The sequence below is a fragment of the Mastacembelus armatus genome, chromosome 6, assembly GCF_900324485.2.
Source record: "Mastacembelus armatus chromosome 6, fMasArm1.2, whole genome shotgun sequence".
In the NCBI taxonomy this organism is placed as follows: Eukaryota; Metazoa; Chordata; class Actinopteri; order Synbranchiformes; family Mastacembelidae; genus Mastacembelus; species Mastacembelus armatus.
This window is the reverse complement of record NC_046638.1, coordinates 13319694-13347440: the sequence shown is the minus strand read 5'-3', so window position 1 is coordinate 13347440 and position 27747 is coordinate 13319694. Positions and strand designations below refer to the sequence as shown.

At 41.1% G+C, this 27747-nt stretch overlaps 1 protein-coding gene across 4 annotated transcripts in view; it reads left to right on the top strand.

Annotated features, from left to right (window-relative positions):
- zc3h18 (zinc finger CCCH-type containing 18) overlaps nucleotides 1-20587 on the top strand; it is a 40685-nt gene extending 20098 nt beyond the window's left edge. For 3 of the 4 annotated variants that reach the window (XM_026310814.1, XM_026310813.1, XM_026310816.2), the window contains exons 11-20: nucleotides 1691-1816; nucleotides 4701-4793; nucleotides 5071-5349; nucleotides 11200-11310; nucleotides 11692-11700; nucleotides 11847-12052; nucleotides 15174-15388; nucleotides 15985-16084; nucleotides 18588-18684; nucleotides 19409-20587. In XM_026310814.1, coding sequence (XP_026166599.1) covers nucleotides 1691-1816; nucleotides 4701-4793; nucleotides 5071-5349; nucleotides 11200-11310; nucleotides 11692-11700; nucleotides 11847-12052; nucleotides 15174-15388; nucleotides 15985-16084; nucleotides 18588-18684; nucleotides 19409-19625 — 1453 coding nt within the window. In that variant the 3' untranslated portion in view covers nucleotides 19626-20587. The remainder of the gene's footprint in view (nucleotides 1-1690; nucleotides 1817-4700; nucleotides 4794-5070; nucleotides 5350-11199; nucleotides 11311-11691; nucleotides 11701-11846; nucleotides 12053-15173; nucleotides 15389-15984; nucleotides 16085-18587; nucleotides 18685-19408) is intronic. The other variant, XM_026310817.1, reaches the window with a different exon arrangement.
- Nucleotides 20588-27747: the final 7160 nt, after the last annotated feature.

Here is a 27747-nt window from a genome sequence, read left to right as displayed (position 1 = left end):
CCGATGCACCGATCCATCTGTCAATCTCACGTTCCATTCTTCCTTCACTCGTGAACATCATCCCAAGATACTTAAAATTCTCCATCTGAGGCAGGATCTCTCCCCTGACCTGGAGATGGCAAGCCACCTTTTTCCAGTTGAGAACCATGGCCTTGGCTCCTCCTGCAGGTGGTAGGCCCACAGAAGGGTGGCCCCACGTTGCTTTTTCACGCTTTGCCCTGCTGGGCCCCATGGGGGGAGACCCAGTCACCAGGCGCTCACCTACGAGCCCCAACCCCAGGCCTGGCACCAGGATGGGGCCCTGGCTTCGCTGTACCGGGTGACATCACGGTCCTTGTTCGTTTCTTCATAAGGAGCTATTGAACTGCTCTTAGTCTGGTCCATCACCGAGGACCTGTTTGCCTTGGGAGACCCTGCTAGGGGCATATAGTCTCTGACAACATAGCTCCTAAGATCATTCGGACACTCAAACTCCTCCACCACGATAAGGTGGCAGTTCGGGGAGGGGCTTTCCTTCTTCAAGTAAGGATATGCGGCATAATCATGATGGGGAAAGAAGTTTTTATGTTTAAACAAAAAACATGTATCATGTGTCATTCATATTATGCTGCTGTGAAAAAAGCATCCGGATTTATCGTATTTATCTGTGATAAAACCTTGGTAAAACAAAACCAACTTGGAACCCAGCACATTTGCAAACTTAGTGACCTGGTCAGAAATTACTGGAGAAGACCCAGCTTTGCATGTTCTGGTGTGGGTGGACAACATAGCATGTCCATGAATAAGTTGTTTTTGGTGCTTTATTTACCTAACATGGGGGAGTTTTTAAAATTATTTATGTAATTTAAAGGTATAATTACCATGTATGTGTTAAAATAAGTTCTATTTTGTGATTTTAAGCAGAATTAATCACCAACAGTACTGGTAACGTGTTTTTGGTAAAAACAGAAACTGGTAGGAAAAATGAAAAACCAAAGCACTCAGCTGAGTAGGTGTTACCATTCCATCTGAAGCAGCAGAGAATGCCCCCACCCCTCAGGGTTGAAGTTTTGTAAACGTTGCATGGTGTGCTGCTGAGCTGCTCTCTGTTTGCTAACACCAGAGTTTGTGTCTCTGCTAATGTTGCTTTGTTGCTGATAGGGTAGGAAGTAGCCTCTAGAAATGCTTTCAAAGCTTCTTGTCCAGTTAAAAGGAAGATGAATTAATGTTGCAAGAGATCTCTAGTATTACGCTGTGTGCTGCTTGTGAGCTCTGTTATTCCTTTTTTGTTCCATTAACATTACAGCATGAACACTCAACTGATTATTCATAACTCTTTTCCATTATGCATGTGAAATAAGTCTTAAGTAGCTTTCATAGTAGGCTAAAAAAAGTCTTAAACATCTTAATCGTAATTTGCTGAAGCCCTACACATAGGTTACCTATATTTAAACAAATGGAGGAACCTTACACACTTGTGTAAATTTGCTCTAACCTGAACAGCTGGGTTCCCTGATTGAATAGGACCCTTTTATGACAAGTGAACTATTTGTGCCCTCTTTATATTCATCAACACTGTGTATAGATGATTTTTAGTTTTATAAATATTGTCCTACTGTGGAATGTTAATTAATTTTAACTACACTTGTTTGTTTGTGTGTGTGTGTGGGTGGGTGTGTGTGGGTGTGTTTTTTTTTTTTTTTTTTTACAGGTCTTCCTCTCGCTCTTCATCTTACTCAGGCTCTGGGTCATCTCGTTCCCGCAGCCACTCCTCTTCATTCAGCTCCTACTCCAGCCACTCCTCCCAGCACAGCTCATTCAGCGGAAGCCGCTCTAGGTATACATATATACCACATATATGTATTAGTGTCTGTCTGTATGTCATTACACCTGATCTTTGATCTTTGATAAAGCTCACTTTTTGCAGCATAAAATGTATATAATGTATACAGTGGGTACGGAAAGTATTCAGACCCCTTTAAATTTTTCACTCTTTGTGTCATTGCAGCCATTTGCCAAAATCAAAAAAGTTCATTTTATTTCTCATTAATGTACACTCAGCACCCCATCTTGACAGAAAAAAACAGAAATGTAGAAATTTTTGCAAATTTATTAAAAAAGAAAAACTTGAAATATCACATGGTCATAAGTATTCAGACCCTTTGCAGTGACACTCATATTTAACTCACATGCTGTCCATTTCTTCTGATCCTCCTTGAGATGGTTCTGCTCCTTCATTGGAGTCCAGCTGTGTTTAATTAAACTGATTGGACTTGATTAGGAAAGGCACACACCTGTCTATATAAGACCTTACAGCTCACAGTGCATGTCAGAGCAAATGAGAATCATGAGGTCGAAGGAACTGCCCAAGGAGCTCAGAGACAGAATTGTGGCAAGGCACAGATCTGGCCAAGGTTACAAAAGAATTTCTGCAGCACTCAAGGTTCCTAAGAGCCCAGTGGCCTCCATAATCCTCAAATGGAAAAAGTTTGGGACGACCAGAACTCTTCCTAGACCTGGCCGTCCAGCCAAACTGAGCAATCGTGGGAGAAGAGCCTTGGTGAGAGGTAAAGAAGAACCCAAAGATCACTGTGGCTGAGCTCCAGAGATGCAGTAGGGAGATGGGAGAAAGTTCCACAAAGTCAACTATCACTGCAGCCCTCCACCAGTCGGGGCTTTATGGCAGAGTGGCCTGACGGAAGCCTCTCCTCAGTGCAAGACACATGAAAGCCTGCATAGAGTTTGCCAAAAAACACATGAAGGACTCCCAGACTATGAGAAATAAGATTCTCTGGTCTGATGAGACCAAGATTGAACTTTTTGGCGTTAATTCTAAGCGGTATGTGTGGAGAAAACCAGGCACTGCTCATCACCTGCCCAATACAATCCCTACAGTGAAACATGGTGATGGGAGCATCATGTTGAGGGGGTTGCATCATTCCCAAGAAGACTCATGGCTGTAGTAGCTCAAAAGGGTGCTTCTACTCAATACTGAGCACAGGGTCTGAATACTTATGACCATGTGATATTTCAGTTTTTCTTTTTTAATAAATTTGCAAAAATTTCTACATTTCTGGTTTTTTCTGTCAAGATGGGGTGCTGAGTGTACATTAATGAGAAATAAAATGAACTTTTTTGATTTTGGCAAATGGCTGCAATGACACAAAGAGTGAAAAATTTAAAGGGGTCTGAATACTTTCCATACCCACTGTATATATAATGGTACTATAAAAATATAAAGTCTTTAGCCAGTAAAATAATATTTACATCTTGGGGGGGGGGGGGTCTTTGCTACAGGGTCAGGTTCATTGAAAATCTGTATGATTAAATTACAGCATAAAGGAATTTGCTTTGATCAGAAAAACAAGAAGTGATGCTCAACTCAGTCAGTTGAAACTCGATAGTCTGAAGTTAGTTTTTGTTTACCTGGACAAAATTCCTGTGTCTGATGCAGTGTGACCTGTTACTATTTCAGGAGAGAGGAGGGGGGCAGAAAGCAATGCCTGTTAACAGTGAAGGTTAACAGATATTTTCTCAATTATGTCAGTAAAAATAGTATATAGACATAGTGACATAGTGATATGCATATTTGCTATATATTTCTTATATTTATTGAAAATAATAGAATGTATTGGTAACAGAGTCATTAAGAGCAGTCACTAAGGAATAGTGGGAGGAAAATAAAAACAATTGTTACATTTTGCTAACATGTTACTTGTCTATTTAGTCACATTTTCATTGATGAGCTTTGCAGTCGGCTATTGGTGGATTTTATTATCTACAGCCAGATTGAGGACAGCTCTTTCCCATAATCTTTATATTAAGCTAAAATAGTCATATTCTGGCTGTAGCATTGTATCAAGATTGACAGTAACTAAACAGCACTTGAAGAACTAAAGATGAGTTCAAAGGATTAGTAATAATTTCTTAATCCAAACAATATTTCTGTAAAAATAGAGAGACAGAGCAACAGAGTGGTGAGTATGACATGACTTTGTTGTTGTGCTGCATTTACCAGGTGACCTCTAAAGCAGCAACTGACCTTTATTTGTTTCTATGCAAATAATAATGCCAAATAATTACATAGTGATTGTTCAGAAACAATACTTAATGTGCTTGTCAGGACAATTAACTAATATTCACATCAGCTGAAAATGGAAAGGAAATGTCAGGAAAATGGTGTTTGACAAAAAGCCCAGCATTTGCTTGATCGTAATGAATTTTGAAATGCTAATAAAGTAGGATTATTAATAGAAGATGGAAAAATCTGCTGCTTGTAATTAACATTTTTTTATAATATGACATGAAACACAACATGAAATAAATGCTAATGTTGTTAAAGTTTTACTGCTGGATAGTCCTGAAGTAGGGTTGAAATGTTTCAAAAACCACCAGTCCTATAATTCGTTGAAGAAACAGAGAGGGAGGCCAGCTTCAACACATTAATAGGTGAACAATCTATATAAATGCTATCTTAGATTGTACTTCTGTTCCTCTACAGGCTTGAATCTGGGGCTGCAGTTCATAGGGTATGACAACCATTAAATGTGAATTGTAGACATACAAGATTGTGGCAAAATCATTAAGCTGGGCAGTTTTCTTTAGTCAGCGGTTTTGACTACACACAAGCTTCTCAGTGGCTCATACCAGAATGTGAAAACACTTGATTTCCTCTGCATAAACTGGATACTGACATTATTATGACTGCTCTTCATTTATAGGTCTCGATCATTCTCTACTTCTCCCTCACCAAGTCCATCAGCACTGAGGAATGCCAAGAACAAACCAGATATTCCTCCTGTATTAGCTAAAGGGTAAAAACATTTACATCCTATCTATAGTAAGCCATGTAGATATTATTGACTTCTGTTCATATTTCTCCTAAAATACATATTCTTGTTAGTGTTTAGTTGACATAAATAAGCACTTAGACATTTTTATTTAGGGCTTGCATTATATTGCATCATGCCTGTTTACTGACTATTCCTTATTAGAACATAGGCCATCAGCTCTGCTGGTATGCTAGTTGTTACTACATGCTTTCTGTCACTGTCTGCTTGCCCCCCCCCCCCCCCCCTTCTCCTCCTCAAGCATGCTGCTGAAGCCCAGTGCCATGCCACCTCCTCGCAGGGATAAGCCTGCCATAAAGAAGGCGCCCAGCCCTCCTCCATCTAGTGGACTGCAGGGCAGACCTTCCAAACCTATCTTAGAGGGTGGTAAGCCCCTGGCCAATACCCGGGAGCCTGGAGGCACGGGTGGTGGGGTAGTGGGAAGTGGAGTGGGGAGGCCCCTGCCACAACGAGAACCAGGAAAACCTCCAAACCCGAGAGAAGGCAGGAGGAAAGAACGACAGCAGCATCCACCCCGGCGGTATGTATATTAATCTTTAACATCAGAATTTTTATTGTCATTATACATAAATTATGTGCAATCCTTTTTCAGTGCAAACTTCTGGCTTTTATTGTCCTGTACCGCTGACCTGAAGGTAACAGTTCAAACAGATGATGTGCTGGATGGGATGAGTCTTTCAAAAGTCTTTATTATTAATTTTTAAGCTCTTGCTCATTTTGAGTCACTAGGGAGGGACTGTACATTGCACGTGATTTGCATGAGGTTATGATTTGCTACAGGGTCAGGTTCACTGAAAAACTGTATGAATAAATTACAGCATAAAGGAATTTGCTTTGATCAGAAAAACAAGAAGTCAGGAGAGGGAGGGGGCAGAAAGCAATGCCTAGGTACATTGCTTTTAGTTGCCCTGTAAAACCTTAGCATTGGACATTAGTATAATTCACTGTACAACGAAAGAAAAATTCAGACTATACATGTCTTCAGTTAAAGCCATTAACCAGGGTTCTGTGATTTTATATGAGAAGGTACGTAAAACCTCATGGAGTAAAATGGCTACTGCAGAAACAAGGATAAAAAGACAATGCTTTTGGCCTGTAAGTTTCATTGGTGACTCATTTTTAATGTTAGATCAGCTACAGTGCAACTGTTGTGATAAAATATTTGTTCATTTTAGCAGATGACATCACAGTCATGTAGTGATATCACCAGCCTTACCCTACAAAGGGTTACATCTATAGATGAGCTACTGATGTCATTACACTTACACAATACACACTGAGTGAAATTACATTGTTCAGTGCGTTTTCTGCATTTTTTCGCGCAGTAAATGCATTTTATAGTAGATAGTCTTGCAATATTTTTAAGGAGCCTGGATGTCATGTACCATCCATTTTTAGTTTTTCAGACAAGACAAATGCTCTCACCTTTTTGACTCATTTTATACAGTTTTTTATGTCCAAAATAGCATAAAAGTGGTTTCATATCATTATTCTTTTTAAATTACTACAGCTTAAGTAGTGGAGTGTTGTTTTAAGGGAAAATAATCAACCCCCAGTCCCTGTGACAGATGTTGTAGATGTATCAAGACTATGCAGTATGTCTTCTTACTTGGAGTCAAAAACCCTGACTATTACTATTCCTGACTACAAGCTTACTGTGGGCATACTGCATGTTTGTTAACCAGGCTCATATTTGCAAAGAAGTAATTTGACAGTGGACAGATACCTGCAATAAGCAGAACTGTTTCCTATAACGTTTACATTTGCATGTTTGTGTTTGTGTTTGTGTGTGGCGGGTGTATCCCTCAGCTGTGCATTGTGGAGGAAAGATCATAGAAGTTGTGTATGTGTGAAGCAATGTGTGGATGGCTCAAGGAAAACCTTCACTTTTGTGAGTTCTTGTACACGTTGTGTGTGGGCTATGTGGCAATGAGCAACGTCAGCCAGAGAGGAAGAACAGATAAAGGGCAGGGAAGAACAGTAAGGGTGTGTGAAGCTGTGCGTGGGTGTGCGTGGGCTGAATGGTTCACACTGTGGAAACTATCCAGGAAAACCAGTTTCAACACCTTTTTTTTTATTTTATAAACTACTTCCCTCTGATTGACAGATATGCTATAGGTTAGTGGTAGCAGCTAGGTGCTAGTTTGGTGTAACACTCCAAAATGTGTGAGAAATAGATTCAAAGAGAAAGATTCAAAGCTTTTATTGTCATATGCACAGTAAGGAAAGCATGATTCCCTGTACAATGAAATTCTTTCTTTGCTGTCCACAGTGAATGCCAAATATAAGTAACAAAAGGTATAAACTAGATAAATGCTAAGTAAAGTGTGATGACTGACTCACGTCATTATTTGAGGATCCTGGTGTTCCTTCTTGCCTGCTTAAAACTTTTTGTCCTTTTCTCATTATGACAAGTCATAATGTCTGCTGTAAAAATTAGCCTATCCAGTGTAATGCCTGTAATATAGGCTAAATTGTCAGTAATGTGACAGATTCAAATCCAACTTCTCTAAATATGAATACAGTTATGAAAACAGTCAACAGTTATCTTTTATTCACATTTAAAGTAAGTTGTTTCCTAATTGCCACTTCATCATTGCCACTTCATCAAAATATACAGAAGACTTGTTGCAACAGTAAGCGTTGAATCTCAGCTAACTTTAGACTGGTTCGCACATGCTGCTTTCATAAACCTCAGTACTCAAATTGAAGAAATACTATTGCAATAAATACTAAATAAATACTTTATACAGGTTTTGATAATCCCATGACATTCTTGCAGGTGCCTGCTCAACCTGACTTATATCATAGAAAAAAAAAAAACATGATCAGTAGAAAGTTCGTTTCGGTTATTCTCAAGAACAAACACAAGTGTGATAAATCATCTCAGGTTTAATTTTGTGCGCACGGAGAGAAGTTCTGTACAAAGTTCTCTGTCCTTCTCTTCCAGAATTCAAGTTTATATAGCTGGACGAAAAAGGGGTGAACTCATATTGGAAAAGACCCCACATGTTTGTTCAGGTGTGCTGTATCTTCAGGCCTTTACCAACACTAAAACAAATTGTTGGCAGTTATTTACAGGCCTCTAAAACACTAAAACCATGCATTTTTTAGCCCAACACATTTAAGTGACCCTTTGACCACCTGTTCCATGCTGTGTATAACAACCACATTCCCCCCTTTTGACACACAGTGTCAACACACTTATCAATCATAAAACATTACCCATTAGAGAAAACAAAATGTTACATTATTAGTCATGGTATTTCCATATCTTGATCACTGTTATGGGTTTCCTGGGGCCAAATCACTGTTATGGGTTTCCTGGGGCCAAATCACTGTTATGGGTTTCCTGGGGCCAAATCAAGGAATGTAAAGAATTTTCAAACACGTATTAAAACTGACAATTTTTGAATGCTAATTTGTCCAACTACCTTTGAGCCCCTGGAATTTGTATAGTAATAGTATAATATTGTATTTGTAGGCTTTGTATAAAATATGCTATAAGCCACTGCCCTAATATGTATGGACATGTCTGTAGCATGTGAGTCTGAAGCCCTTCATACAAGTAAAATATACTTTGTACGTTTGCAGTAAGTTAGAAATATTGCAGAAAGGCTGCTTCTCTACACTTGCGATGTACAGTGGGTACGGAAAGTATTCAGACCCCTTTAAATTTTTCACTCTGTGTGTCATTGCAGCCATTTGCCAAAATCAAAAAAGTTCATTTTATTTCTCATTAATGTACACTCAGCACCCCATCTTGACAGAAAAAACCAGAAATGTAGAAATTTTTGCAAATTTATTAAAAAAGAAAAACTGAAATATCACATGGTCATAAGTATTCAGACCCTTTGCAGTGACACTCATATTTAACTCACATGCTGTCCATTTCTTCTGATCCTCCTTGAGATGGTTCTGCTCCTTCATTGGAGTCCAGCTGTGTTTAATTAAACTGATTGGACTTGATTAGGAAAGGCACACACCTGTCTATATAAGACCTTACAGCTCACAGTGCATGTCAGAGCAAATGAGAATCGTGAGGTCGAAGGAACTGCCTAAGGAGCTCAGAGACAGAATTGTGGCAAGGCACAGATCTGGCCAAGGTTACAAAAGAATTTCTGCAGCACTTAAGGTTCCTAATAGCACAGTGGTCTACATAATCCTCAAATGGAAAAAGTTTGGGACGACCAGAACTCTTCCTAGACCTGGCTGTCCAGCCAAACTGAGCAATCGTGGGCGAAGAGCCTTGGTGAGAGAGGTAAAGAAGAACCCAAAGATCACTGTGGCTGAGCTCAAGAGATGCAGTAGGGAGATGGGAGAAAGTTCCACAAAGTCAACTATCACTGCAGCCCTCCACCAGTCGGGGCTTTATGGCAGAGTGGCCCGACGGAAGCCTCTCCTCAGCGCAAGACACATGAAAGCCTGCATAGAGTTTGCCAAAAAACACAGGAAGGACTCCCAGACTATGAGAAATAAGATTCTCTGGTCTGATGAGACCAAGATTGAACTTTTTGGCATTAATTCTAAGCGGTATGTGTGGAGAAAACCAGGCACTGCTCATCACCTGCCCAATACAATCCCTACAGTGAAACATGGTGGTGGGAGCATCATGTTGTGGGGGTGTTTTTCAGCTGCAGGGACAGGACGACTGGTTGCAATTGAAGGAAAGATGAATGCGGCCAAGTACAGAGATATCCTGGAAGAAAACCTCTTCCAGAGTGCTCAGGACCTCAGACTGGGCCGAAGGTTCACCTTTCAATAGGACAATGACCCTAAGCACACAGCTAAAATAACAAAGGAGTGGCTTCGGAACAACTCTGTGACCGTTCTTGAGTGGCCCAGCCAGAGCCCTGACCTAAACCCAGTTGAGCATCTCTGGAGAGACCTGAAAATGGCTGTCCACCAACGTTCACCATCCAACCTGACAGAACTGGAGAGGATCTGCAAGGAAGAATGGCAGAGGATCCCGAAATCCAGGTGTGAAAAACTTGTTGCATCATTCCCAAGAAGACTCATGGCTGTACTAGCTCATAATTGTGCTTCTACTCAATACTGAGCACAGGGTCTGAATACTTATGACCATGTGATATTTCAGTTTTTCTTTTTTAATAATTTTGCAAAAATTTCTACATTTCTGTTTTTTTCTGTCAAGATGGGGTGCTGAGTGTACATTAATGAGAAGGAGCTCAGTGCACAATGGAGAGTCCTCAGGCAGCCTCGGCCTATAGCAGCATAACTAAGGGATGGTTCAGGGTTACCTGAATCAGCCCCAACTATAAGCTTTGTTCAAAAGTAAGGTTTTAAGTGTAGTCTTAAAAGTTCAAAGGGTGTCTGCCTCCTGAACCCAGATTGGGTGCTGGTTCCACAGGACAGGAGCTTGATAGCTAAAGGTTCTGCCTCTTATTCTGCTTTTGGAAACTCTGGGAACCACAAGTAGACCTGCACTCTGAGCGCAAAGTGCTCTGTTGGGATAATATGGTACTATGAGGTCTTTAAATTCTATTCTGGATTTTACAGGGAGCCAATGGAGAGAAGCTAATATAGGAGAAATATGATCTCTCTTGCTAGTTCCTGTCAGGACTCTGGCTGCAGCATTCTGGATTAAATGGAGGCTTTTTATGTCTATACTGGAGCATCCAGATAGTAATGAGTTACAGTAATCCAGCCCTGAGGTAACAAATGCATGGACTAGTTTTTCTGCATCATTTTGAGGTAGGATGTTCCTAATTTTGGCAATGTTGTGCAAGTGAAAGAAGGCAGTTCTAGAGATTTGTTTTATGTGTGAATTAAAGAACATATCTTGGTCAAAAATAACTCGGGTTTAACTAAGGTTTCTCACAATAGTGCTGGAGGCCAGGGCTGTGCCATCTTTAAGTAGCTATATTGGATACACACAAACTGGAACTGCTAATTGCCAATTCAAAATGTTTTAATAGTCACAGTTTAACACAAATTGTGAGCAAAATAAAGACCAAAGAAATTAATTTAAGTACTAGGTAACTGACATGGAAATATTTTATTTCTGGCCTGCATCCCCGAAGCATTATGGAACTGTCTTTCCAAAGAGCACACTTATTCCTTAAGTTGAAGAGTCTACTGGGATGCCAGACTGTCAAATGGCTGCTTTAAACAAAGATATGTTTTATTGTTTTTAAGAATGAGCTGTACTGGTCATATAAAGTAGGCTTGCACCTAGTGATGTACACCCTCCTTTAGTTTTTTTCATTACTGACAGGGAAAAGAAGCAGCATCTACATCATATTTTCAAATTTGGTATTATTTCATGTTATGCTACTTATTATGACCACCTTTGTCTTTTGATTTTTTTTTTTTTTTTTTTTTTTTGTCTCTCCATGTATTCTTCCAGGCGAACTGTGAGTGGGAGTGTTAGTGGAAGTGGTAGCAGTTATACTGGTTCTAGTTCCAGATCCTCATCCAACTCCCTGTCACGTTCACGCTCTGTATCCAGAAAATCCAGGTACTTGCCTAACATGAACACCTTAATTGTCACCAGACCCACATTGTGCCTAAAACTTCACCATTTACTACATATACTGTATTTATTTATGAAAATGAACTTATTTATCAGTAACCAAATTAGTGCAGAACAAATTTGTATTCATATTTATTAAATACCGTTATAACTTTGATTTGAACTTTGATTAAAATTAGGTTTCTGCATACATGCAGCTTTTATACACATAATTGCTTTGATGAGTAAGGCCACTTCTTATAAGCACTCACTTATATTAATGGTATAATGGATCCATCTGATTACACAAACTAATATAGATCTTTTGATTAATTCTGTACTCTTCTCTGTTCCTTTCTATGCTGTCTCTTTTGGGGAAAATTCCAGGAAATCCAGGTATGACACTTAGTATTGTGTGCATTAACAGTTTGGTTTTGCTGAGATGTTATTACACAGCTGTAATGACAGCAGCCAGCCAACAGCGCCCCAGTTTTCTTCCTTCTGAAAATCAGGACATGGCTAAAATGTCATTTCTTTCATAGATCACTGAGTGTGAGCAGTGTGTCATCAGTGTCATCAGCATCATCCAGCAGCAGCTCCGTTCATAGTGCAAACACAGATGACATGTATGCTGATCTGGCCAGCCCAGTGTCCTCTGCTAGCTCCCGCTCGCCCACACCAAATCACCCTCGGAAGGAGCGAGGAGCTACACGGGACCGGCCTCCACATGGAAGAGACAAGAACAGGGGTTAGTGTGTGCAACAAAGTCACTGTGTAGCAGGGCATGTTGATAAACAACAGCAAAATAAATCATAAAATTCTTCAGAAGACAACATCCAAATACCTCTCTGCTGCTCTCAAGTTATGATTTTATCACAAATATTACTTTCATTCACCAATCCAGTGGCTTTTTCCTAGAATTTGCTTGTTGACAGCTATTGTCATTCAAACTCAACAAATGTTTCAATGTAGAAGCCTGAGACAAAGTCCAATTGACTTTCATTGATGGAAGCTTAATCAAAAGATATAAATGTAGAAGCAACTGAAAACAAAAAGTACCTTAGAGCAACATGTTGATGAAATAACTCTTGCAGCAATAATGAAAGTAGAGATTTTACACTTAAAGTGTATTAATTAAAGTAGTTGTATTTCAATAGCTTTAATATAATCTGTAGTTCTATCCATCCATTCCATTTATCCGGGGCCAGCAGCCTAAGCATGGATGCCCAGACTTCCTTTTCCCCGGGCACTTCCTCGAGCACCGGTTTTGTAAGGAACGTCTTTTATTCCATGACTGTGACACCGAGGCATTCCCAGGCCAACCGAGAGAAATAGTCCCTCCAGCCTGCCCTGGGTCTTCCCTGGGACCTCCTCCCAGTGGGACATGCCCGGAACACCTCCCCAGGGAGACGCCCAGGAGGTATCCTGACCAGATGCCTGAGCCACCTCTGCTGGCTCCTCTTGATGTGGAGGAGCAGCGGCTCTACTCCAAGCTTCTCCCGGGTGACCAAGCTCCTTACCCTATCTCTAAGTCTGACCACCCTGTGAAGAAAGCTCAAGATCCAAGATCTTGTCCTTTCGGTCAGGACCCAAAGCTCTTGACTATAGGTGAGAGTAGGAACGTTGCTTGACCGGTAAATCGAGAGCTTCACCTTTCGACTCAGCTCCTTCTTCATCACAACAGGCCGATACATCGACCACATTGCTGCTGTAGATGCAACGATCCATCTGTCAATCTCACGTTCCATTCTTCCCTCATTCATGAACAAGACCCTGAGATACTTAAACTCTTCCACCTGAGGAATGGTCTCTCCCCTGACCTAGAGATGGCAAGCCACCTTTTTCTGGTTGATAACTATGGCCTCGGACTTGGAGGTGCTGACTTTCATCCCAGCTGCTTCACACTTGGCCCCAGTGCACGCGGAAGGTCCTGGCTCGATGGAGCCAACAGGACATCACCATCTGCCAAAAGCAGAGATGAAATCCTGTGGTTCGTGAACTGGACTCCCTACGGCCCTTAGCTGCGCCTAGAAATTCTGTCCATAAAAATAATGAACAGAACCGGTGACAGAGAGCAGCCTTGCTGGAGCCCAACATGCACCGGGAACAGGTCTGACTTACTGCCAACAGTGCGAACCAGGCTCCTGCTCCGGTTGTACAGAGACCGCATGGCCCTTAGCAAAGGGCCCCAGGCCCCATACTCCTGACGCACCTCCCACAGGAGGTTGAATGCCTTCCCGAAATCCACAAAGCATATATGAACTGGTTGGGCAAACTCCCATGAACCCTTGAGCACCCTGAAGAGGGTGTAGAGCTGGTCCAGTGTTCCATGACCAGGACAAAAAACTGCATTGTTCCTCCTGGATCCAAGTTTCTACCATCAGTCGGATTCTCCTCTCCAGCACCCTGGTATAGACCTTCCCAGGGAGGCTGGAGCAGGAGCGTTATACCTGTATAGCTGGAACACACCCTCTGGTCCCGTTTCTTAAAAAGAGGGACCACCACCCCGGTCTGCCAATCCAGGGGTACTGTCCCCAATCGTCATGCAATGTTTTAGAGGCGAGTCAGCCATGACAGCCCTGCAAAATCCAGAGACTTGAAATACTTCAGGCAGATTTCATCCAGGAGACCACTGAGGAGCTGCCGAACTACCTCATTGACTTCAGCTTGTGTGATGGGTCTCAGGAGTCCCACAGGCAGCCAGACTCGATAGGACTCCTTCTTCAGCTTGACAGCATTCCTTACCTCCGGTGTCCACCACCAGGTTTGAGGATTGCCGCAAAGACAGGCACCAGAGAACTTTCTACCACAGCTCCGGGCTGTTGCGTCGACAATGGTGGTGGAGAACAAGGTCCTTTGGGATTCAATGTCCCCAATCTCCCTCGGGATCTGGTTGAAGCTCTCTCGGAGATGGGAGTTGAAGACATCTCTGACAGAGGGTTCGGCCAAACATTCCAAACAGACCCTCACAATACGTTTAGGTTTTCCGAGTCTGTCCCACTTCCTCCTCCGCCAGCGGATTCAACTCACCACCAGGTGGTGATCACTTGTCAGCTCTGCCCCTCTCTTCACCCGAGTGACATACTGTCAAAGGTCAGATGACATGACCACAAAGTCGATCATTGATCTCTGGCATAGGGTGTCCTGGTGCCTTGTGCACTGATGGACACCCTTATGCTTGAATATGGTGTTCATTATGGACAAACTGTCACTAGTACAGAAGTCCAACACCAGAACACCATTCGGGTTCCTCCCAGTCACACTCCTCCATGCCCTGTGCGTGGAGTTGAGCCCGACTATCTCTAGTTGGTATCGCTCAACCTCCTGCACATGCTCAGGCTCCTTTCCCCCCAGCAAGGTGCCATGTCCCTAGAGCCAGTTTTAGCATCCAGGGAGTGGGTCGTTGAGGACCCGCGTTCGACTACTGCCCAATCCACATTGTACCGGCCCCTTATGGATGCTCCTGCGGGGTTGGGCCCAAAGAAGGGCGGCCCCACGTCTTCATTTCGGGCTTTGCCCTGCTGGGCTCAATGGGGGGAGACCCAGCCACAAGGGTCTTCGGGCCCCGGCTTCGCAATACCGGGCGACATCACGGTCCTTCTTCTCATCGTCTTCATAAGGGGCAATCTAACCACTCTTGGTCTGGTCCGTCACCTAGGACCTGTTTGCCTTGGAAGACCCTGCTAGGGGTATATAGCCCCCAACAGCATAGCTCCTAAGATCATTCGGACACTAAAACCCCTCTATCACAATAAGGTGGCGGTTCAGGGAGGGGTTTGTAGTTCTACAATATGAACACCTTTACAGTAATGGCTATACTTTGTTTAAATATAAATCAGTGAAATCAATTCATTGTCTTCTCATCACAGACAGGCTGCCAAAGAAAGATGAGCCCCTCAGAGAGGATCGCAGAAAACCTGACCCATCTGGTGCCCCACCTAGAGGAGGCAACCCTTTACCAAGATCAGGACCTGGTAGCAGAGGTGGTCACCCTGTGCATCCTGCACCCAGTGCCATGGGCCCTCCTGGAAGCTATGGAGGTTCAGGTTCTCACAAAGACATCAAACTCACCCTCCTCAACAAGGTTACTATTGCTCCATGTTGAGTTTTTAATGGGTCTGTGCTAGGGCTGGGCAATATGGAAAAAATATGTATTTGTGATATATTCAGGGAATAGTGCTTGTGCTTCATGAGATTGGGATTGTGCTCTCATCAGATAGGATTGCCCCCTGCTCCATATCAGATATGGCCCTGCACAATATTTCTTCTAACTTTTCCACAGTAGTATATTTTGTTTGAACCTGGAATGCACTAACTATGCCATGTCTAACAAGCTTATCATTTAGTCAGAGCCAGGCTAACTGTTTTCATTGTTTCTTTCATAAGCTAAACTAATGAATTCTCTAGCTTCATATTTAGTGCAAAATCATGCAAGCGATCGATTTTCTCACTAATAAATAAGATAAACTTTATTAATCTCTGAAGGGAAATTCAGAATTTCCCTCCGCGTAGCAATTTCTCATTCCATGTGTGCACAATATGCACAGGTGCATGACATACTTCCTCTGAAAAGAATTGGGTATATATACTTTCAAATTGCACACTGCCCTCATTTCTTGGATTACATTTCTTAAATTCCCCTTTATTTATTTATTGACTATATATTTTTTTATTTTGCAGCAGCAGGGAGATAAGGGCAGCAGGAAACGGTACCTGCCCTCGGACAAAGACAGACCAGGTTCCCCTCTCAGTAAGAGAATGGCCTTGTCTCCAGACAGAGGTGAGAAATGTCCTAACAGCATACATACATCTGCTTACTCACATTTGTTTCACAGAAACACACACCAGGGCTGCTAGAGCAACGTATGGGAATGAGATTGACTGTGGGAAACTTGAATTCAATCTGATTTCACATTTTGGCCAGATTATACTGAAGTACCAATATAGTTTTAATCGTTATAAACATTAACGTTTTGCTAACATTATAAATCATGATTTTGTAATCTTATAATTTTTTATTGAAAATTAATTTTAAAATGATTATTTGATTATTGGAGATGACAGAAGAACTTCAGGGGCCTCACTGTCACTTGTGACAACTTTTACCTAATGCTCACTTGCTCAGGAGCTTCTGCAGAAGTAGACCAGTAGCCTTGGTCGGGACAATCAGGAAGAATGAACCGGAACGTTTGTCTTTGTAGGTTGTCAGCACATATAGCTGCAGGAGGAGGACCAATAAGTGGCCACAGACATTATTTTTAATTTGGTGGACATATTTGCATAGCTTTTCCTCCAAGAACCAGGAAATTCTCTGGTTGAGCACCTTCCTCGCACACTAGTTGCTGCCAAACTGGTGAGAGGGATGCAGTCTGTACCTCCAGACGCAGAACCACAGACACCAGCAGCTCATGAGTAAAGAGTGGAACATAAATGTTGTGCAAAGGGTGAAAAAAAGAACAGCTAGCACTTTCATCTGTTTTTGTAGACACACTTGCAAAGAGCAGGACGTGATATCCTGGAGTTCTGCTGGAAAGACTGAACACACACACACACACATACACACCTAAACATACACACACACACACTATAATATACTGATATAGTCCACATAAAACTCCATATAAAAGCCAGAAACCAAGCTTTCTATGCACAGGTCTGTGTAAAGGGTTAATGGGGCCACTTGGTTGTCAACAGTAAAAATCACAAATTTTACCTCTTCCCAACAAGGGAAACCACCAACAATCAAGAATGCATAATTATATAGTGTCAAATGTCATTATAATGGCAGTTAATGGGGCAAAAACATCCACGAACAGTAAATTAGTCCAAAAAAATTAAAATTTAATGCTGCACAAAAAGTAACAATGCATGAAAATCAGTGTTGTTACTAATCTTTGACATATCCAAGAGATAAAAAAATATCCAGTCCACAATCACTTTTTATATTGAAAATAAGTCATTTGGTGTGTGTGTGGGGGGGGGGGGGGGGGTGTTGTTTGTTTTGTTTTTTCTCCAAATCCATGACATCACTTATGAAATTGGCATTTAAAAAGTTAAAATCCTGGACATTTTTTTAACATTTAGTAGTTTTGGTCAGAACTGAAGTGAATGAACTTAATGGATGTTTTCATGAACATAACAAAAGGGTAGTGTTTTTGAACAGTGCAGGGTTAAATAAAGGCAAAGGCAAATTTATTTGTATAGCACCTTTCATACACTACGCAATTCAAAGTGCTTTATATACTGTACTGTTTTGATTGTGTTTACTTTTTATAGACCAAACAGTTAAAACATAATTTTTAGATTAATTCATGCTGGAAATAATTTCTGCCTCAACAAAATTCTCAGAAAATTTTTCATAAATTAGTTAATTAACAGTTTTATACAATAATAACAGAATAATTCATTCATTGAAAGCATTGCCTTGTCGATCTAATAAAAACTAAACTTTCTCTGCTTTCAGGTATTTTTTTCCCCAATTTCATATATATATTGATAATAAGCACTTATAAAAGAGGACAATGTTAATTCTGCTGAGAAGAGAAATACAATCCCTTTTAGATTTTCTACTTACATGCTTTTAAAAAAAGTAACAGATCATCAAGTCCACAGTAGTACACTGTACACAAATCTGATTTGTATTTTATTAGAAACCTATAACAGTATTATCAGGGTAGTAAACATTTGAAAATGTCCATACACTATTTCTGCTTCTTCAGTCTGTCATCTGGTTCAGCTTTTTTTCCTGCTTGAATAATCAACATTTCTCTTTGCTGTCACAGTTTTTGCTTTGCTCTTTTGTCCTCCTCTACCTATGACAAATCATGTCATAATTTAGAATTCTTTAGTTATCCAAGCTCGAGGAAAGCTTTAGTTGGTTTAATTTCCTAAACCTGATTTAGTGAATGTCTTTGATTAAATTAATGAATGTTGTAATGTGGAAATGTCCTTCTTAATGATCTTATACAAAATAGCAACCAGCAGTCTGCAGACCTTACTGACCTGACCACGGTCTATTTCACAATATCAAAATAAACACGTCACAGAGGTCTCCATGGTTTATTCTTGCTCTGTTTATAATTTAAAAGTACATGGACACAAGCCCACATCCTAATTTACCTCGCCCAAAGAGGAAGTTGAGACATTTCATGAAAATTTAACATCTGTGAAAAGAGATGGCACAGCAGTTTAAGGGCTATGTGGTCTCCAGAACAACAGTAATGCATTTTGTTTTTTAACATTCAGTCTCAAGAGGCTCAATAACTCTAAACCATGGTTTTCAGGCCGTGATAAAAGGATACCTGGCCGACCCCCACTCTCCCCTCGAATGGATCGGCCCAGAGGCCAAGGACCCCGACCTGTGCCTCCCCAGGGAGACAGGTTGGTGCATTTTACTGTTGTAACACTGTATCATTTAACAACAGAAGTTGGCAGTAGTAAATAATGGCATTTAGTTGGAAGTGAGGAAATTCTAGCAGCTTTTTCAAATTCTATTCAGCTTTTTTTCTAACACATCATGCTCATCGCCAGCAGTGATCATATATACTCAGGACAAACCCACATCAGGGTTTACCCAACCACAAGTGTTTGGCCAAAATGAGGAACCTGCTATAGAAGTGGAATCACACAGATAATGCAGCATCTCTGCACTGGCTCTCGCACGAAATCTCCAGCATGCACTGAGATGAGACAAGAGATGAGATTAACTTTTTTCATCCCCAAACGGAATGAGGTAGTCAGGTAGTCTTGTAGTTAATTAGTAAGTCAGTAATGAGAGTAATCAGTTGTTGTCAGCAGTTATCTGCCATTGGCTAAGCTGTTGTAGAGCCTGATGGCAGTGGGGATGAATGATCTCCTGTATAGTTCAGTCCTGCAGCACAGTGAGGTGAGTGTTGCTAACATATACATGGAAGAGATGCTTTGTAATATTAATATAATTTATACCATATCAGGGTCCATCATAGTTGGCAGCATTTCCTGTTTGGTCAGACAGGAGGATGCAGTGACATGCTGTTTTCTACTCCATTGTAGTTGTATTCACTATCTTTTTGTTTCAAATGAGAAAGGTGACAACATGACCCTAACTCCTGCTCTTCTTTTTCAGAAAACGTCCTCTGTCACCTCCCCCAAAGTCATCTGGGAAAGGCCCAGCTGCATCATCTGGCAAGACAGCTGGCCCAGGCTCTGCTTCGGCCACAGGTTCCAGCTCAGGCTCCAACAAGCCCAGCAACACACTTTCCCGTCGGGAGGAGCTGCTGAAACAGCTGAAAGCTGTCGAAGATGCCATAGCCCGGAAGCGAGCAAAGATCCCGGCCAAATAAAATAAGTCTGCTTTCTCACCTCTTCACCTGCCTAACCAGGGCAGTAGTGAGAGTCACAGGATGGAGTGTTTTCCCCTGCCATCAGTGGACATGTAAAAATGTTGTGTGGCTAATGCTACCCAGAAAACCATCTTCTGCTTGTTTGCCTTCAGAGGTTTGGCTGTACTCCATTCTAGATTGTTGTCCACTCCTATATGCCCAACCTTTGCTCCCCCCACAAATCCTTGAATGTTTTGGCCGCAGTTTAGGTCAGGAACAAGAAACAGGAGGGAGCATTTGGGCATTTGGTGGTGGGGGGGCATCTCAGGATTGGAGTACGCTTTGTGTAGACTTTACAGTACTGAAACAGAAGAGTAGTAAGGTGCACTTGATCACTTGCTGTTCACGCTGTTCCTCCTGTGAAAAGGAGAGATCTTCCTCATATGGTGTGATAACAGATTTATACTTCTTGATTATACTACTACTCTCTGTCTGTCTCTGCCCCCTTTTACTGTCTTGTTATCCCATCTTTTCTTTGGCTTCCTCTGTGTGGAGTGGTGTGACGGTTGGGTCATCTCTACATGGTACTGACAACTTACAGGGCTTCACAATGCTTTGTACAAATTACAGATTTTTGAGTATCCGTATGCAAGCCCATGCATTTTTCCCAGCAGTCCATTCTTAAACCAGTGACTCGTCTGCATTCTGTTTTTAGGGCAGTGTTCACTGTCAGACATTGTACAATACTAGCAAGTCATCGAATTCTTTCAAATGTATGATTAGACAACAGTGATGTGAAGTATTGTTTTTTTAATTTGCAGCATTTTGTTTTCTTCTTAGCTCTTTGCAAGTGATAAACCAATGTTTTATTTGTGTCACATTTTTAGTTGGAGGAGTATGAGAAGTGGACTGGGGACATTTAGAGACAATATATGTCTTGCTTTTGTGACAAAAGCCTTCTAAATAAACTATTTTGATAAAGAGGTCAGTTTTTTCTCTGATGTGCAGGTCAAAAGGAGCAGGTGTTGAAACGCGTATCATTCAGTCCTGCTGCAGTGAGTTGAGTCGTCCACTGCAGCTGCTTCTCTGATCCATCAGGATGTTGTGATGGGGATGGTCAGTGTATTCCAGGATGGCCTCTACCTTTTTTCTGTGTACCTCTCTCCACCACAGCCTCTGGTGTGTCCAGCCTCATTCCAGTCACCTTTTTGGACCAGTGTGTCCAGCTGCCTTGCAACCTTCTGTTTTATGCTGTCTCACCAGCAGACTGCAACATAAAACAGCAGACTTGCTACTATAGTTTGGTAAAACGTGTGCAGCATCTTCCTGCAGGCATCTAAAGGCTTAGGATGAAAAGTTGTCTCTGACCCTTTTTTTTTAATATAGAATGACTATGTTCAGTGACCAGTCCAACTTATTGTCTAGGTTCACGCCTAGATATATATAGGCTGGTGCCAGCCTATATATATCTATTTTCAATGACCACACCACAGATGTTGACTGGGTAAGGAGGGACCTTAGAAAATCCACTACCATCTCCTTGGGTTTACAGGTGTTCATTAGGAGGCAGTTTTTGTGACTCCAGCCACTGAAGGATTTGATCAGGCCTTGGTACTCATCTTCCTGTCATGCAACAATAGCAGTATCAGAATACTTCTGAATGTGGCAACACTCAGAATTGCTCAAATGCTCAAAACTCTACCAGAGATGCAGTTCCCCAGCCTGACAAACTGTGGTCTTTGTCAGGTAATCTGTGATCCAGGAAACAAAGGAAGGGCCACCCCATCCCTTTGAGCTTGTCTCACATAATTTGCAGGTCCAGATGAAACAAAACAGGGTGAAGCACGTACAAAACAGCATCATCCACACCAGTGTGTTCTCTGTAAGCAAACTGCAGGGGATCTATTGTGTAACCTTGAGTAGGTAGAGAATCATTCTCTCCAGGATGTTCATAATATGGGATGTGAGAGTAACTAGCCTGTAGTCATTTATTTCAGCTGGACACTATACTTTAGATACCAGAACAGTACAAGATGTTTTCCACAGAGCCAGTACCCTCAATTGTGGACTGTAGTTGAAGATACTCTGTAAAGGCTGACACAGTTGGGCAGCACAGTCCTTAAGCACCCTTGGACATACACTATCTAGTCCAGCTGCCTTCCACTCCACGCCTCTCTGATGATGATGTGACGAGATGAACTTTATTATTTTATTAGTGTGGCTCTGTGCATGGCAATATTAGTCTGTCAGAATTAGCTTCAGACCCCTACACTTGATTGCACAATTTGTGTTATAGATTTAATTTAATTTGAAATGGGGAAAAAAATGCTAGCCTTTAACAGTCCACAGTGACCAAGTGGAGGCAAAATCTATTAATTGAAATGCCTCGTTTCACTGTGACACTTGGACAGCTGTGGTTCACAGGTCATCCACTAACTGAAGGGTCAGGGGTTCAATCCCCATCTTCTCCAGTCTGCAGGGTGGAATGTTTCTGGGCAACCCAAGTTCCTCTCAGAGGCTTGTTCCATCAGTGTGAGTGTGCATCACCAAACCAACACACGAAATCCAAGGCAATCTCTGTTCCTAGGACAGGGCTTTCCTCAGTGATGGACAGGCTGATTGACATTTACTTCTAGCTTTACTGAACAGAATATAGTTCAGCTTGCATTGCATTAGCAATAGGATGTTGCAGTTGCAAATAATGACGCATTAAAGTAACTTCCTCTCTTCCTAATTTAAAAACAGTCTAAGCTACATATGTAATTCAGTTTAAAACTTCCTTGCTGATTGTTTCCCTGGTGATTTCAAACTTTGAAATGTGTATCTAGTCAGTTTTACTGAAAAACTGCCAAGTTTTATCCTGTGCAAGGACTCTCCATAGATATTTTGCATTTTGGCAGAGAGAGGGTGCACACTGTCATCTGGTATGGAGGAACAAATAAATATGTACATTGAGGTATTTTCTGGAGGTGTGTTTTGCATTTAGGAATTCCTTTCAGAGATCCTTTTGAACTGTGTGAACTTTAACTGGCTCTGAAATTTGTTTAGTTTTCCATAATATGGGCATGCCTGAATAAACAGCAGCTAGCACACCATTCCCTGTGATAAGGATTGGAACGCTCACGCTGAAACAACAGTTTGGAAACATTTACCACTCACTCGATTGAGTGATAAAGTCAAATGTTTTTGACTGCACACTGATGGTGGCTCCCTGCAGTTTTCGTTTGTCAGACAGCTGGGATCAGTTCAACTTAGGATAACATAGTTTTGAGTAAAATAAATATGTTGTTTCTCACCTCTTTTAATTTGTAAACTCTGGTGGGGGTTTCATGCCACAGCAACATGAACGTATAAATAATGAGCTAGGAAAAGATAAACCCAAGATTTTACTTACTTCCATGCTCAGACAATACTTTATAATAGGATACAATATCGGTTTTTAAGCCCTAATGTAATATTTAAAGGAAAGATTCATATTTGAAGAAAGATGGTATGAGTTTATGATAAATGGTTTTATACTTGTTTAGTGTTTTTCTACACTCAAGTGTACTCAAAGCACTTAGCTGAGCCACAGGCTTTATACAAACCAAAAGAATCAATTAGGAAAAGTCAGTGATATTTAACAGCAAAAAAAAAAAAAACCCTTTCAGAGTTAGGAAATTTTCTTTCAGCAGAATCTGTCAAATCAGTGGATTCGCTCAGGGATGTGAAACAGAGAGACTTCAAGTGTCCAAACCGGATGAACTTCTCCTGACCTTGCTTTGTTTGAGAGTAAGTACATATATTTCATGAAAAATGTTTAAACTATAAAAGCGTTTTGAGTCTTGGAATGTGGTTTTTAGTGTCAAAATATAAAAATACCAATGTTTTGTGTGCTGACAAGAATTGCTGTAAGAGGGAGAATTTCACAACACATGAGGCCTTAATGAGGTTGACCACACCTGTAGTGCTTTGTTTGGTGAGCACTTAGTTTGTTGTTTACATAGCGACAGCATAATCACCACATGTTTCTTCAGTACAGCATTCCTTTGCTTTGTGAGTCTTGACTTGTGTAATGAGCTCACAGACCTTTTGTTATAACACCATTATATAAGAAACAGGCTATGAGGTGCATGGGTGCTGGTAATGGTGTGAGATAATTCTAATACATAGAAAAAATCAAAAAGTAGAGCTTGGCCTTAAAACAAGTTGATACACCGGAGTCACAGCTGTACTGACTCACATTCTTTGTGGTTCTAATCTGAGTCACTGAAACTGAAACTGCTTATGGTGTAAAATAGTGAGTTTAATTTGAAAGAGAATATGAAATTGATTTTTATTAAAATCAAAATATTAAAAAAAAACCTGGCATTCATTCCAGAAAACATTTCTATGTAGCTTGATTTTTGTTTCGACTTAGTGTCTTGCCACTAAATGTTTGCACACAGCTGGAAATAAACAATCATGTTCATTTTAAAACATTTGTTATAATATTAATTACTGCAGCTTTAATAAAACACTTACTGAGACACGTTCCATCTAACCTTCCTAATTTAAAGTAAACACTGTGGTTTCAAAGGTTTTGCCCTTTAGGTCTTGCAACATAGCTAAAGCTGCAGAAGAGTTATTTTAATATAATTAGTCCTTTAAACGTATGTTATTTAATTATCGAAGACACTATATCAGACTATATCAGATCATGCTGTCTTGATTTTCTACCATTTCTCCAAATAGACATTCTGGTACTGTATTCCCACATGGTAGTTAGCCCCTCACAGCACAAAGATTCTGGGTTTGAATACAGTTTGACCCTGTAATCTTTCTGTGTGGAGTTGCATGTTCTGCCTGTGCTTATGTGTGCTCTCTATGGGGACTCCAGTTTCCTCCCACAGTCCAAACACATGCGATTTGGTTTTCGGTTAATTGGTGTCTCTAAATGAGCTGTAGCTGTGAGTGTTTTGTCTGTCAGTCCTTTAATAGACCGGATGATCTGTCCAGAGCGTACCCAGCCTTTCTTTCAGTCTCATTTTGGATTGGCTCCCCCCCCGTGACCCTGGAAGAATAACGAGTAAATATTGGATGGCTACAGAACTGTTCTACACAGACTGGAAAAATATATTATACTATTTTGGTTTGCAAAGTCTGATAAACCAAAAGTTATGCTTGCATGAATGCGTACAAACATAGTCACATTGTGAAGGCGAGCGCTCACATACAGAATCCAAACGAGCTGTGACAGTTTCATTGCTGCACTTTTTCTCTGCTGGCTCAGCTGTCATTTGCTGTCAGACGCAGTTTCCCAGTTGACAGCTGTACACAAAGCTGCACATAAACAGCTCTGTTTATGTCTAGGGAGGCTTCACACTACTGAATACATGCACAAAGGGACTGACCAGTGGAAAGTTAATTGTGAATACCCCTGAAATGTTCAAATAAGTAACTAGAGGACATTCCCCTTCACTCAGATGGACCTTTGTAGTGACAAAATGTCCCATTGCACACGCACACACACATCACTTGCTAACGTCAAACAGGGTGGGTACTTTTCTTTTTTGTTAGCATACTTAGTTACATATTTTAAGTCAGGAGACAGCACAGTACCTTTTGCTTGTGCAGAAGTCGTACAGAACTAATAGGAATTTCTCTTCCCATTTTGCTCTTTAATGACTTTGTGATTGCATAGTAGAAGATGCCAGCTGTGAGAGTTGTTAAATGTAACTACCTTGGACTTTATATGTTGCTTTTGTTCTTGTTCAACAGTTTGAACACAGGAATATGCGATTGCTTTGGATTGATGCTTGTAATAAAGCTGCACTCATCAATATTGTTGTTGATTTTGTTGTTAATTACCAAATATAAGAAGAGTATGAGTAATCGCGACCCATGAAAGGGACCCATTGTGGATGTGAACCTACAGTGAGTTATCACCTGCTCTACAGTTCTACAGTTCCTGCAGACTGGTGGAACTCTAGTGTACTTCCTATTAGATATTTAAAGGTACAATGTGTAATTTTCAGAGTGATATATTAGCAGGGGCAGCATGGTGGATGAGTGGTTAGCACTGTTGCCTCACAGCAAGAAGGTCCCAGGGTCATAACACAGCAGACGCCGTTCTGTGTGGAGTCTTCAGGTTCTCCCTGTGCTTGTGTGGGTTTTCTCCAGGTACTCTGGTTTCCTCCCACAGTCCAAAAACATGTATGTCAGGTTGATTGGTGACTCTAAATTGCCCATAGGAGTGAGTGTGAGTGTGTGAGGTTGTTTGTCTCTATGTGGCCCTGTGATGGACTGGTGACCTGTCCAGGATGTACCCCTGGCTTTACCCCTAAGAGAGCTGGGATAGGCTCCAGCAGATCCACATGACCCTGGTTAGGAATAAGTGGGTATAGATAATGGATGACTCTATTAGCAAAAATGGAATATAGTATTCATAAATATGTTGTCATTAGTGGGTAATCACCAGAAAATGCCAACCACTGCATTTTCATAATGTTAGTTTGAGGCTTTTACAGGGCTCCAGAGTGCAACCAAAAATTAATGAAGTGCGACAATACTTTTTCCTTCCTTGCACTGGTGCACCCATGTGTCTTTTCCCCCAAACTCACGCTCATCACAACCAATCAAAAAAAAAAAAAAAGGAAAAAAAACGGTGGCTTCTCACCTCTAATTGGTTCTGACCCTGTGATTCCTGTGTCCCATGTTCGAAGGCTATGCAACCTGAAGGGACAAATCAAACACGGTGCTAAGCAAAGTGAAGGTTAAGAGAAGTAAGCCCGTAGAAACTTTTTCATTCCCATCTCCCTGGACTCTGATAAAGTGACAGATAATAACCTTGATCCAGCAGCGGAGTTGCCATCAGACTCAGGGCAGACTGAACATAAAAAATGCAAGACATGCATTTCAAAAAGAAAGGCTGGCCCAGTTCCCATTTACTGAGTGGGAGTTCCCTCATTCAATGACGAGTTTATTGTGTGAAATAAACATAAATGATGCCAGTCATATCTGTATTTTAAAGATTTGTTTTGACTACTTACGCAGAAGGGAAAACAGAGGGAAACATGAATTCATTTTTAATTCATCCAATTTTTATTTAATTAAGTATTAAAACTTCTTTAAAATACTGGTATAAACATTAGGTGATTTTTCCAGAGGTGGAAAAACAGAGTTTGAAATCAATTTATGTATATAATAATTTGAGTGGCAGTTTTAGGAGGAAGGTAAACTAACAGGTACCTAAGGAGACCAACTGAGATAGGTTTGAGGCAGTCAGCACAGCCATGGTTACTTATCTGACCACCTAGTGTCCTCAACGGGCACCGCTATTCACACCGCAGTTCACTCACACCCGCACACACTCTCTGTCTCACACTCTGACACACATACACGTTCCCACATAAACTCACATACATTCAACAGGCACCTCCGACCTGGAATAATCACCCTGGAAATCCAGCGTCTCGTTAAGACGCAATGTCACCTCCTGATGTGCATTGCCAAAAGCATCACTGTGGGTCACTGTGGTTATCAGTTTCAGAACAATAAATTCCTTAAGGTCACGTCTCGTCCAAGAGTTTCCTTATTAGTCTTGCGTTGTATAAAAGTGTTCATCCACTTGGATGTTTTTACAGGGTATTACAATTCTTCTATTAATATTATAACAGTATTAATTAGTGCACCAGTGTGTGTGTCTGTACTTGTATCACACATGTTATGGGGACATCAGTCTTTAAATATCTCAACAACCTTACAGGGATGAAAAGCAAGTCCTTTTAGTCTAACTCATTACATTTTAGAGTGAATGACTTGGTTTAAGATTGGGTGTAAGGTATTGTTAGGCTAGGGTTAGGCAAGTCGTGTTTAAGCCACCAGGAAATTAATATGCATAAAGTTTGTCATATGCCACCTGAGGTGTTGTGTTGTGTTGTGTGTGTGTGTGTGTGTGTTGTAATCCTGTAAGGTTGGAGATAGTGCATGAATTATCACTGAAACCGTGGGGCTGTAACATTACATCATGGCAGGATTTATACAAAGACAAGCCTCAGTGAGACTGAGCTGGTACCACAAAGGTTTTCTAACAATGGTTGTCACCTTATCTCATGCAGAAGAGACTTAGCAGTCTAAGTGGGTCAGCTATACAAAGCTATACAAAAAAACAACAACAAATCCT